General features: G+C 42.4%; 1 protein-coding gene across 2 annotated transcripts in view; it reads right to left on the reverse strand.

Moving 5' to 3' along the window:
* Positions 1-2,599: 2,599 nt before the first annotated feature.
* The window catches only part of EXT2 (exostosin glycosyltransferase 2), a 110,843-nt gene continuing 100,403 nt past the window's right edge, over positions 2,600-13,039 (reverse strand). For both annotated transcript variants that reach the window (XM_025209864.1, XM_006028431.3), the window contains exon 14: positions 2,600-5,576. In XM_025209864.1, the coding sequence (XP_025065649.1) occupies positions 5,438-5,576 (139 nt within the window). In that variant the 3' untranslated portion in view covers positions 2,600-5,437. The remainder of the gene's footprint in view (positions 5,577-13,039) is intronic.

Consider the following 13,039-nt stretch of genomic DNA (forward strand, 5'->3'; position numbering starts at 1 on the left):
CAAGGTGTTTGGGGATGGCATCAAGGACATTTGGAGAATAATTATTGGAACCATCTCCACAAAAATGGAGAGAGCAAACAGAGGCTCTTGCAGCCCTATCAGGCTTTCTTGTGGGAACACCTCTTTGGGACTGGCCACACTTTCTCAGGTGGAGAGCTCTCTGGCTGCTGCTAGCAACGTGCCAGTTTGGTTAACTCTCCCAACTGTTTGCTCATCCCTTCATGTAAAATATATCTTGTTCACGAAGCAGGTATCAGCCCAGCAGTTTTGCCTACATACAGTCTGAGTGACCTTGGTAAGTCACCACTTCTCTGTGCCTCAGTTCTCTCATCTGTAACAAAGATAATACTGACTCCCTTCATGAAGGGGTTTTGAGGCTCAGTGCATTTCCGGAAGCTATTCAGATACTACAGTGATTGGCATCATGAACTGAGAGTATGTATGCACCAAATACTATACATCCAGTAGAAGCTGAGGCTAAAAAACCCACAACCATCAAATATGAGGTCATTTTATTTTGGGGATGAACTGTGCTTTCATATACTATGGAATTATGCTATAGGATGCCTTGGTTTAAATGATACAAACGACAGCAACAGAAGAAAACAGAGGGAGGCAAGATGCACCTCGCCATCCTCAAATATTTGCAAACTGGTTTCTGGGAGCAAAGTCATTAAGGTTTACCTGTTCATTTGAAAGGGGTTTATAGGAAGGCCACACACCTTCCAGAGGAAAGGTGTGATTATTGGTGGCTTTAGGCTGTTGTTGCTGTTTGCATGCAGGGACTTCCTGGAAATACAAAGCTACAAGGTTGATCAATATAATTTGATGCCCCTGATGGTGTTTTCTCCACTGTCCTCAAAGCCTGCCAAACAGGCTGAAGCAAGTAATGGAGCCAGCTCAGCTTCTCCCAGTCTCCAGCTTGAACATCATCTGCTAAGGAACTGGGCAATGACTGGGGTTTTTTTTACTGTAAGGAAGAGGCTGCTGCTTGACAGCCTGTGGAAACATCCATCCTGCTAAAGTGGAAGCTACTGTTTGGTTTGGAAGAAAATGATTCTTGCAGTTTCCCTGGGAAATTGAAAATACGTAAGTCTTTGAAACAAATTCTGAGAAGACTGCAATATTTATACTGCTTCCAGTTCACATAATTACAGTTTATCTCCCTAGATCAGCCATGTGGCTTTCACTTCCTGCCCTATACTGTACCATAGTCTTCTTGTAAGAATAACAGCTTTCATGTTCCTACTCAGGAGGGGCTATATTTCATTGGCAGGTAAGTAGACTTCTGTGCATCACTGGGATCCTTCTTACGCAAAGGTGCTCTTACACAGTGGTCTAACAGACTGATTCCGGAGTGCATCCATACTGTGGCCTCGTTTAATGAAAACGGATGTGTAAGCATAATGCTCAGGAAAGAAAGATCAGCTTAGGGTCAGTATATTAAACTCCCAAATTAGTTTCCAAAATCAAATCTATAGGCGGTCATCAAAATAAAAGTAGCCTGCTTTTCAAAAGGGTTCAGTACCACCCCCCATGCCAGGAAAGGCATCAGGAGCTGTAGTACTGAATATCTTCATGCATCAGGCAGGTTGCTGTTATTCTGATGTCTGAATTACAGATATGAATAGTTAAACCATTAATAGCTATTACCTATAGCTAGGCTCCGTGGACCCCAGTGCAGCCACTTGCAGCCTCCCTGCTGCCTTCCGTGAGCAGCCCAGGCTCTGGGCAGGTCTCTGCTGCTGTCTGCCATGGAGCCCAGGCTGCTAGCAGCAGGCAGGCTGCAAACAGCTGCACAGCATCTGCAGCAGCTGCAGGGCCTGGCAGGGGCAAGGTAGAGGCTAGGTGGGTATGGGATGGCTCCCCCCAAGCCTGCAGCTCAGCCCCACAGCACACCCTGCCCTGTCCATGCCCAGGCCCAGAGAGGACCCGCTCGCCCGCTCAGCTTGTCGTGAGGTGCAGCCCTGGGGAGCTGCTGAGTCCCTGCCATACCTCAGGGGGCTGGAAGTGCCCTGTTGGTGCTGGGCGGGAGCAGCCCCACCATGCAAGCGAAGCTGGAGGTTGCAATACCAATTAGCTGTTTAACCACTGTCATTACAACATGTTAAACAGATTTTTTTTTAATTGGTATTTACAACCCTAGTCTGAATATGGATTCAGGACTCTACACTTAAGTAATCAAAATTAAAAAAAATGGCCTTCGAGACAGTAGGAAAAAAACCAGGTACTGCAGTGAAATCTCTTCAAGCCCTACAAGCTGAGGAGTGACAGACACTAAGAGCTGGGGACAGGTCAGCAGTAGTAGTTCATAGCACTGGAGAGTGAATCTGCATGTCTCGCAATTAGCTAACAGAGCCGGGAGGTAGACTGCAGAGCAAGTCGATGATCATGTGAAGGGTGGGTAACACTAAATACGGTATGTATCCATTTGACTTGTGCAACTGCTGGGTGACCCTGCCTACTTGCTACAATTCATCCCACTGCAAAAAACAAGGTGCACTCACCATCAGAGAAATGCTCTTACTGAAAGATATTGGCACCATTCAGAGTTACGGAGACATTAAAATAGGGATAGATATTTCTGAAGTGTGTTGTAGATAATTGAGATTTAATATAGATTTATTTAGCATGAAGAATTTATCAATGAAGTTTTCTTTTCAGAATATTTCTGTTGGGAGCATATACAATCATATCTGAAAAAGTGAAACAGCATAAAGACCCTTTAGAGATAAGTTTTCTTTTAATATATATTATCAGTATTGGACGACTCTGATAAAATAAACAAGCTGATTAGCTGACAATGACTGATGATGAAATCATCCCAATTTAAACATAAAAACACTTTGCACTTTTTAAAGTTTTGCATCATCTTTAAAACACAACAATTATAAATGGAATGGGGAATTAGCCCAGGCTACAGAACTGTCAGCTGCCCAACTTTACAGTGAGGTCATTTGTCATGTTATAAAACAGAGACACAGTATCATTACAAAGAAGAGACTGGGGTATAAAACACAGCTGTAAAACACTGCAGGACAAAACGTGACAGTTTTAGAGTCACTGGCTCTTGAGCACATCAAGGAAGGAACACTAGTCTGTTAGTGCCCACCATCTTCTGACTGCTGCCCACTTTGAGATTCAGCACTATAACATCAGCTTACATGGGTAAGTCACCTTCTCCTTTTATTTCTAGGCCACCATATTCCCACCACCAATCAGAAATCCTCCTTGTCCTTTAACTGTCTGTGCCAAACCTACATGTAGGCTTTGTCTATGAACTTGGGAAAGAACGAACAGACCACAGCAGCTTCAAAACTTTGTCATCCTGAGGTCAGCTCCAATTCATGAGCATAATTATCGCTTCCATAACTTCCCTTTTAAAACAGACTGCTCAGTGGTAAGTGAACTGGAGTTTCTGATATTCAAGCACAAAGACATTATTCTGACATAAACCAACAGATTCTAGAAGTAAGTGTATGTGCGTGAGCATGTGAGGCTGCTAGCAAGAACTGCTCAACGGTGAAGAGCGTACCTTATCTTTTGATACCCTCTCTATTCAGAAAGTCCTTCCTGTCCCTGAAAACCTACACCTGCACCCCAATGTCATCTCCCGCAGCATATCAGGAACATAGCAAAGACTGCAAAGTTAAAAACAAGCTCTAGAATTTACTGGTAATTAAACATTCCCAAAGAATGGGGGAATCCATGTGAAAGACACTTCCCACAGGAGCTGAGACATCCCTTCAGAGCTACTGTTCCCACATGATTTTCATTCACAGCATATCCACTGTGCTGGATAATAAGGAAAGTCTTAGTGGGGTGACACAAACAGGAGCAGATGTTTCCTGTTTCTGGCCTGACTTCCATTTGGTTTTTGCCATTGCTGCCTGTCACTCTCAAGGCAGATGGATGAACTATGCTTTCTAACACTTGTCCCACTGTTTGGGGTTTGGCAGAATCTGAAGAATGGCCTTACTGTAACAAAAAGATAGCCCATTCAGTATGATGGCCCCAAGAACAACAATCCAAAAAGTGTCAGAGGAAAGTGCAAACCACCCATAATGCACCAAACCGGGGGACATTCTACCACTGGAGCACGGAAAACTCCCTTCTGGGCCTAGCTTGGCATCAGCTTATATACCAATGCATGAAGACTGATGGGCCTTCTGTAGCATAGCTGCAGCTAACAGTCCTATTTAAATTAACTTCAGCTTGCAGAAATGATTCTACAGTTCATAAAAATGTGTAGTCTCCTCCTTGTTTAAATAATACTAAGACTTCTGGCCTCCTTAGCATCCTGTGGCAGTGGGTTTGATCACAGGCTACCCACCAGTTTTTCACATGATGGTAGTTTATGAGAGTGATTTCCACCTACATGTTATTATTATGTTGCACATATACATAAAACATTTGTGTAAGGGGTTAGAAGGGACCTCAGGAGGTCATCTAGTTCAACCCCCTGCTCAAGACAGGATCACCCTTGACTAAACCATCCCAATCAAGAGTCTATTTTAACTGGCTCTTAGAAATACATACACACAAGAATCACATTTTAGTGGCTGTTCCATATGTGGATGTGCTGTATGAGTATGAACCAATAACTGATTTGTCTTGGTAAGAGAAAGCAAAAGCTTTAAGATGCGTTTTTCCTTTAAAAAAAAAAAAGACTGCATTTTATACTAGGTAAAATTATCTTCTACAGGAACAGCAGAAAACCTGAGATTCATATATAGGAAAGAAGTGTAGTGACAAAAAGTATATTCCACAAATCTTTAAGTTAAGGATAACGTCTTGGCTGCCATCAGCATCAACTCTCATTGCAATCACTTAATACAAAATGTTTAGCCCCCTAAGCACTGTGACAAAAGCTTGTGATTTTTTAAATAAAAAATAAACATTTATCTTCCTAAGCCTAAAAAGTCAGAAAGGCTTGTTGCACAATTACTTAAAACCAACAACTCATCTCAACAAATGCAGGCATGTCAGCCTCATGAAAAAAAACAGGCTGGATATTGCAGCCAGTATTAAAAACAGTTTGCTCTCGTATTTGGTAGATACATTAAAATAAAGAAGGGCTAGACTGTTTAAAAGTGGTGAATCATGCCAGCTAGCCCCTACAAAGTAAGATGCTGTTTTATTCTTCCAGATGTGGAGCCTCCACACGGGGGGGAGGGGATTTTCCTGGCATTTTACTGGCATTTTCGGTGGAACCATAAATAGAGTCAATCCTGTGTAAATGTACAACGAGAAAAGAACTCCATGGCTCTGCGTTACAGTCTTATACATTGTGCAGGAAGGACAGGTATACCAGAAGCCTGGTATCAATCTTCCTTTGCTCACACTAAAGCCCCCTCTCTGCATTTTCCTTCAGAGCCTTGTGCTTGTCTTAGCACCAGTCACTGTTTTTGCATTTTTTTAGTCTCGTAACCACCTTTTACAAGCTGCCAATATTAGGGAAGCTCTTCAGTTTCTCAGGGAAGTCATCTTTGTAGAGGACAGGATCTGCACGGTGCTCTACCACTTTCAGAGGCATGGTCCCAAAGACGGAGGCAAACTTATTGATGCATTCAGATCTGGTAAAAGAGACAAAAATGTAATTACATGGCCCAAAGATCATGCCAGCCAAGCTCCCACCCCAAACAAAACACTTTCAAAAGAGCTTAATAACCTTCTCCTATGTTCCTGGAAATATTTAATCTATCCTAGCTACTAGGAAATAGGAGAGGGAGCCTCACTACAGAGGGGGTTTGGAAAAAGTTGGTGCTCTTTGATTTATCCATTTAATCACGGTGAAGAGCAGGGGGATACTGCCAGCAGCACATGTGCACATGGAGGTCAAAGCTTCCCTTCTCCCTCCTCCTAGAATTCCAGTCATTCTTAAAACAACATATTTGCTGTAAACCTGGACAGCTTAGCTGCCAACATGTCCCTTAAAGGGCCATTGATGGGTTATTGGGGCTCATAATGAAGGTTTTGCAAAAACTAAGCAGTCAGGAAACTGAACACCTACAGAAAGATTTTTCTCCTTTCTTCTTTTAAACTCCATCAGAAACTGTTTTCCCTGCTTAAAAAAATAAACATTCTCCTTAGGGTGTCTGAAGCATCATCAGTTGTGCTTGGAGACCTAAAAACAAAGTTGAATTTAAAGGGGTGGGGAGGGAAGGAATCCTAAAGTGAAGCGGACATATTTTTATTGTCTAAATCAAGTACCATTGAATAGTAAAGCATAAAAATGGTGCAAAACATATTTGAATTTTGGTAATTGTCTCAGTTGTAGTAATTTAAGGGGTAAATAACAAAGCACAAGGGAGCAGTTTGCTGTTTACTTTAACGAACATGATTTTTGACTTGACAGAGCCCCTTAACTCCTTTGCTAAAAGACCGGGGAATTGGGGAAGCAGGGTAAAAAAAACATAGGTAATCCTCTCTCAACCCACACTTGGCTAATTTTAGCTGCGTGTTCAACACCATCACTTTAGAAAGCTTCAGACACTAGAATCAAAGAAACAGAGTAACCCACAAGAAAATGGGGTGCTAGTTCTTTGAGATTCACAAATTAAAGGAACAGACAAAAGAGCAATAAGCTGTTTGTCTAGCAAAAGCAAACTAGAACTGTGTTCCAGAGGCTGATGTGCTGCAAACAGTCTGAAATTCTCTCCCACTCTCCCCCTGCTCACTCCCGACCCCCTCTAAGGGTTAGGAGGGTCATTCAGTCTCCAGGATAGCTTTCCTGAGCAGACTTGGTCAATCACACCAACTAAGTGTGACAGTTTTGTGACAGAGACTGCTTCAGCACCACCCAAAAACTCTTTTGAAGTAGACGGAACCTCAAGTCTGGATCTCAAAATTAATTCCTCATCTTCCAAGCCATCCACTGGCTCCCACTCTGACTATAGTGAGAGTAAACAATTTAAAACACAGAGCCAAGGCTTTTAAAGTGCTCTGTTTCCAAAGAATTGTTTTCAATGTATAACAATTATTTTCGTACCAGTTTAAACATCAGCCAGAAAATAACCATGCTGCTCACGTTTAAAACAAAATGTTTAATGTTGCAAGCACTTGATAGCTAGGTAGAACAGCTGGTGTGCACTCTGCCCTCCACCCTTCGGGCTCAAATCTTCACAGCAGAAAACAAATGAAAGAGTTTGGAAAGTAATATGGGAACAACTTGTGTGCATCAGAACACCCGTTCCTGATAACCTGGCACAAATACTCTGCTTGGGTAAGGCAGACAACTGGAACAGCAAGGGAACTAAAAGGTCAGAACTGCAGTGCATACACAGAATTTGCAGTCCAAAATCTGGAATACCAAGGTTTCTTTAAGTCATAAGTGATGTGGATTGGGGGAAAAGGGTAAGACTGGAGGCTCAGGACTACAGCAGCATGGTGAGCAGTGAGCTTGAAAACCTTGACCAGGAATCTTAAGTGATTTTTGGTGTGTCAGTTTTTGTATGCTCAACCTGACATCTTCAAACGGCATTTCCCACACTGTGGGGCACACCCTATGTGTATGTGGAGGGGGAACAAAAGGTTCCTGTGGGGGGTGATTTACACCCCTCTACTTCAGCCACCTACACACACCTTACGTTAGCTGCCTCCGCCACTGCTTCACTTACTGCCACTTCTTTTGCCCTCCCTTTTCAGCTGCTGTCACCACTATCTCTGCTCCCCGTTTCCCTTGCCAGTGACTGCTACCGATTTTCTTGATGGTGATTGCTGCTGGCAAAGAGAATCGACATGGCTGAAGGGGGGCACAAGAGAATCGGCAAGAAGGGAAGCTTCAGGGGGTGCGAGAGAACTGGCTGCAAGAGAAGCAGCTGCAGTCTGGAGGGCAGAAACTGGTCCAGTTTGGGAAGTGAGGCTCTAAAATCCGCCTGGCTGTCAGATAATGTGAAGCACCATCCGCTCTCCACAGCTAAGGCTCCCCAAAACATCCAGCTACATTTGAGAAACGTGGCTGAGGAGTGTAATCTAAGTTGTGTGCTGGAGCCCTGCAGAAGGAAGAGCATAAAGTTCACAGGTCAGGAGGTAAACGCACTGGAAGAACTGCATGAGAAAAGTTTGTACAGCTGCTATCCCTCAGTGGTTTATGGAATAATACAAGGCCTTTCACTTCTAGGTTACTGGTTCAAATCCTACCCAGGCAAATCATGACTGAAAGTCATTGTAATATAGCAGCTGTCTGGTGGCCTGCGTGAGACAAATTATTTGTATCAAGTCTACTGGCTGGTGGGCAGGTGTCTCTATCAGAAAAGCCACTACCACAACTGGGGCTAAATAACAGGCAAAGAAGAAAATAAAAACTAAATGGACCTTAGAAGCAAATTGTCCTCTTCCTTCCAGAGGTGATCTTACCTAGGTCAAAGATGAATTGCAAAGACAGAAAACAGTGTGCAGCTCTACTGTGTTTATGTCAGGGATACCCCCTACACCAGTGGTTCTCAACCTTTTTTGTACCAGGTGCCATTTGTAAACATAGATAGCCAGTCCCGACCCAGTGCCCCTCACTCCTGACCCATTGCCCCCCAGTGTGTGGGGAAGGGGGGTTTGTGTGGCATGGGGGCCCCCCAAGCAGCCCCTTGCAGGCTGGAGCTCTGCCAGCCTGCAAAAGAAAAGCCACAGTTTCCTACAGGCTTCTCCTTTAAAGGAGAATCCATTTTTAAAGTTTGCTCATGACCCTTTCATATATTCTTCTGAACCATTTTTGGGTTGTGACCCACAGGTTGAGAAATGCTGCTCTACAAGACTGCCAGTATAACACTTTTACTCACCAAGAAAGCCATTTCATTTTTAAATAAATGGCAAAATGAAAAATCCCACATTAAATCCTTTATGACCCATCAACTCTAGCCAAGTTACAAAAAACACTTCCAGCAAACCTCAGAACGAAGCTCAAGAACTCCATTTTTGAACTCATTGTGTGTGTGAGTAAGAGAGAGAGAGAGCTGTCACATACTGTGTCTAAAGGAAATATGCCTCCTCTTCTGAGTGCTCTCTTCTCCCACACCAACATAAACAAGTTTGGTTTGCTTTTATGGGACCAGCCACTTGCAGGCCACCACAAACGACAAGGACACCTAAAGCATTAGCTAGGAAGCTAAGATGATAATATGTCATCTCATACAGACGGTGAGTATTTTTCTTGGCTGCCTTCACAGTTCTGCAAATTCAAACTAACAGATGCAGCTTTGCTTCCAAGAATTATTCAATTTAACTTGCAGTGCTGACAAAATGTAATTGTGTTCAACATGGATTTAAGTTTCTGTGAATCAAAAAAAATGAGAGCCCTGCTGCCCCCTGGCAGATTGGCAGCAAACCAATCCAATCAAGGATTCTGTGGATTTCCTTGAATTGGTTCTCACTGGTTCTCTGATGTCAGCAAGATGACTGCACACCCCTTCTTCAGGGAATGATCTTTCTATAGTGAACCCTTTGCCTTAAAAAAAGAAATACTACTAGTGACTCTACTGTAGAAGCAGCTAAGCCTCACTTACCACTAACCTACATCCAATTTCCCTCTAGATTTCATTTGGATCTCTTCTTTTCGGGTTAGATCTGCAGATTCTAAAGGCAGGAAACCTGTTACTTAACTGCTGCCCATAAGCACATGAGTGTTATAAGACTTTCCTGAAGCTTTTCCAACAATTCAAAGCAAAGGTTACTCCAGGATAGGATGGAGACTCTTGGCTCAAGGCTCTTAATGCATTTTGGTGATAGGGCTTGATAGTCCTGGAGATTTAAATCTCATCTATGCCACAGGCCTACAAGCAGGGAAAGTTCAAAGCTCTCCCAGCAATGTACTTCAAACCCTGGCCAAAAATATAATAAATTTCTGGGGTGAGGATGGGAGACATTAGGTTTCCCTCTTCTAATCACTTTGCCTCTGTCTGGATTGGCAGCAAAGAGCCAATTAAGTGGGGTTTCTCATGTGAACACCTTTCCTCGATGAATATGACAGAGATCACCAAATCCTTGCAAATCACTGAACAACCAACCATGAGCTGTTAAGTGGATTTTCCTTTGCTAATTTTGAGCCCGACACTCAAAACTAAAAAGCGATGCACCTTCTTTAGCAGTCCTCTACATCAGGGGCTGGCTGCCTTTTATAAGGAGCAGGACAATTTAATAAAGCTCAGTCTGAAGACAGGCTTCTGTTCTACTGTCACCTAATGCCAGCACCACTTCCTCTGCTCCCCCCCGCTGAATTGCCACTGATGAACTAACAACCTAGCTACAGCCTCCCTTTGCCAGATAATTGCCACAGATGTCCCAACTTCACAGGCAAAATGAAATATTTTGGCTGGCCAGATTTGGTCTGTGAGCTAGAGGTTGATGACTTTTACTCTTCAACATGCCCTTAACCACCACCAGATTGACTACTGGACATTTAAGCCTGTTACTGACTTCTATGTCAAGAGTCATATGTTAATCACAACTTCTGAATGGCAAGAAACCAGGAGTTTGGTAACTTGGCTAGTTACAGGTGGACTGGGTTATGACTCCCAGCCTCATGCCTTGCGGCATCCTTATAGCCAGTGGACATTAAATATTTATGTACATTTACATAATGTGATTTATAGTTAATCATGTAAGTTATTCTTCTAACTTGTGTTCTGGGTTCCCTGTTATGAGCAGTCCCTTCAACCAGATTGTCCTCTGGCCTAGCAGAAGGCAGTTAACATATAGGACCAGTGTCTGCATGAATCAGAAGTATACAACCTAAGCCCAAACCAAAGTAGAGTTCTAGTCACTATGGAGTCAATGGAAACTTGCACCAAAAGTTGTTGTAGTTTATTACACTATTAAAACAAATACTTAGCTTACAGTATCCTAAAAAACCCAGACAAGCTTCAAGATTTTCAGCTAGTTCCCACCAACTCAAAGCAGGCAATGATAAACTCGGGTTAGATGGATCATGGAAGTGCTAGATACAATGGCTCATATTCACATGGCAAGTAACAGTTTACACTACTTGAGTTTGGTCAATATTACCCTATTAACAAACTTGAAAATGAAGTGCAAAGAGCTGTAAAATATGTGGTATTCTTTTTCAGGTATAGATGCAATACCCTTCTCCATTAGTTGGATAATCTGTAGTTCATACAATCAGGGAATAAGCACCTTGGATTTGCAATTAATGTGACACTTTCTCAGCTTAGTTATCTCTGTTGCTGGAAATTTATATGGGAGGAAAGGAAATCATACATTTAAAGGTATATTCATTGAAATGATAGCAACACTTCTGGGATACCAAAGTTGTTATACATCTGGCATCCTGTCCCTACTATAGTTCTCTTGTAAGTAAAGGCTGTTTTTCTGTGTGTGTTTTTAAAAGTGTCAATTGCAATCAGAACCCAGTCCATGAATGAATTTTCGGGGTATTACAATGTAAAGAGAAAGAGTAATGCTAGGCTCATCTAGTCCATTCTCTAGATAATACAGGATTGTTACCTATACCATATTTTCTAAGGCTTCACTCAAATTACATTTATGTTTCCCAAAGCTTTCAAATGATATCTTAAGAATTTTTTTTCTACAAGATAATCCCTCTTATTGTTAGGAAGTATTTTCTGATATTCAGCCTACATTTTCCTTTCCTTAAATTAATTTATATACACGTACGTGTGTGTGTGTGTGTGTGTGTGTGTGTGTGTGTGTGTGTGTGTCCCAGTAATTAATTACCATTCCCAATATTTACACTGTTCTGTACCTGAAGATTATTTTGTCCCACATTAACCATCCTTCAGGTGAGCTATATAAATCAGGGGTAAGCAACCTCCAGCACACATGCCAGAGTGTGGCACGTGAAAGCATTTTGCTCAATGCATATGCCTCAGGGTGGATGGCAGAGAAGTGGCTAGAGCTGCACTGCCAAAACAAGGATCCAGGATCCCTGCAGCCCCTGCCCACCCCATCTGCCCCGGCTCGCCAACAACTTACATGTCGAGGTTGTGGGTGTTTTTGGGGCTCTACCCAAAAACGTTGCCAACCCCTGATATAAATATTTGATTTTTTTCACCCTCTTTTCATAAATCAATCTATCCAGGCTATTAACTGAACACACCTAAAGATATTTTTCTAATAAAAAAAGGCTCACAAAAGAATGCAACACTCCAGAAGAAGTCTCATCAGAGCCCTGTCAAATGGGACTATAAAAACTGTGGTGACCAGTGCATACAACTCAGACTTGCATCAGCTTATTTTGTGCCTTTACCATACCACAAACAAATGCCTAACTTGATTTTGTATTGTCACCCTTTTTGCAGGTCTCCTGAAGCACTTTTTGATCCTCACATTTATCCCACCCTCAGAATATGAATGGGTTTCACTGGAGTGATGTCATAGCTGTGATAGTCCAGGAAATACGTAAGAGGCAAAGGGCTTTTTTTGGGTGATATCTTTTATAGGACCAACTGTATAGTTGGAAGAGTTTTTAGTGCAAGTGAGAATGAGTTTAAAGTGAAAATGAGCGCTAACATACGAAGTATGCACCAATATTGTTTGGAAGGAAAGAACACAGGCGTACGGGGGAATGCCACTTCAGGACCCTGTGAAGAAACGCTGAGGATAGGCAGGTTTGCTAGCTCTAGGCTAAATTTCAGTTATTAAGTAACAAGTCATTTCATTCTTGATGGTTTTTGGTTTTTTTTAAAAGAAGGATAATCTTGGAACTTTACAAAAAGCAAGTACATTTTCTCTCCGATTTGATAAATGAGATGGAGAGGCAAGCATCTTGGCCAAGGTAACAAAACCAGGCAATTGCAGAGTGAGAAACAATAATCGCATGCTTGCTTACTCCAAGTTATTTTGCCCTCAACTCTTTGCAATACTGACTTCCCAGCTACATACTGCCTAGCAAAATTAAATTCTCCTTAGAGAATAATGTTGCTCCCACTGCTAAACAGCTGCTATGTTCAACTGTGCAGGAATTTCCAATCTCAGCAGTAGAACCAGCGTGTTTAGAGATCTTTGGAAGAAAGGCATTGTTCAAAAGTCAGTTATAGCGCTACTAATGCTTTTTCAGTCATTTTAATCC

This window comes from Alligator sinensis, unplaced genomic scaffold (genome assembly GCF_000455745.1).
Source record: "Alligator sinensis unplaced genomic scaffold, ASM45574v1 scaffold441_1, whole genome shotgun sequence".
NCBI classification, from domain to species: Eukaryota; Metazoa; Chordata; order Crocodylia; family Alligatoridae; genus Alligator; species Alligator sinensis.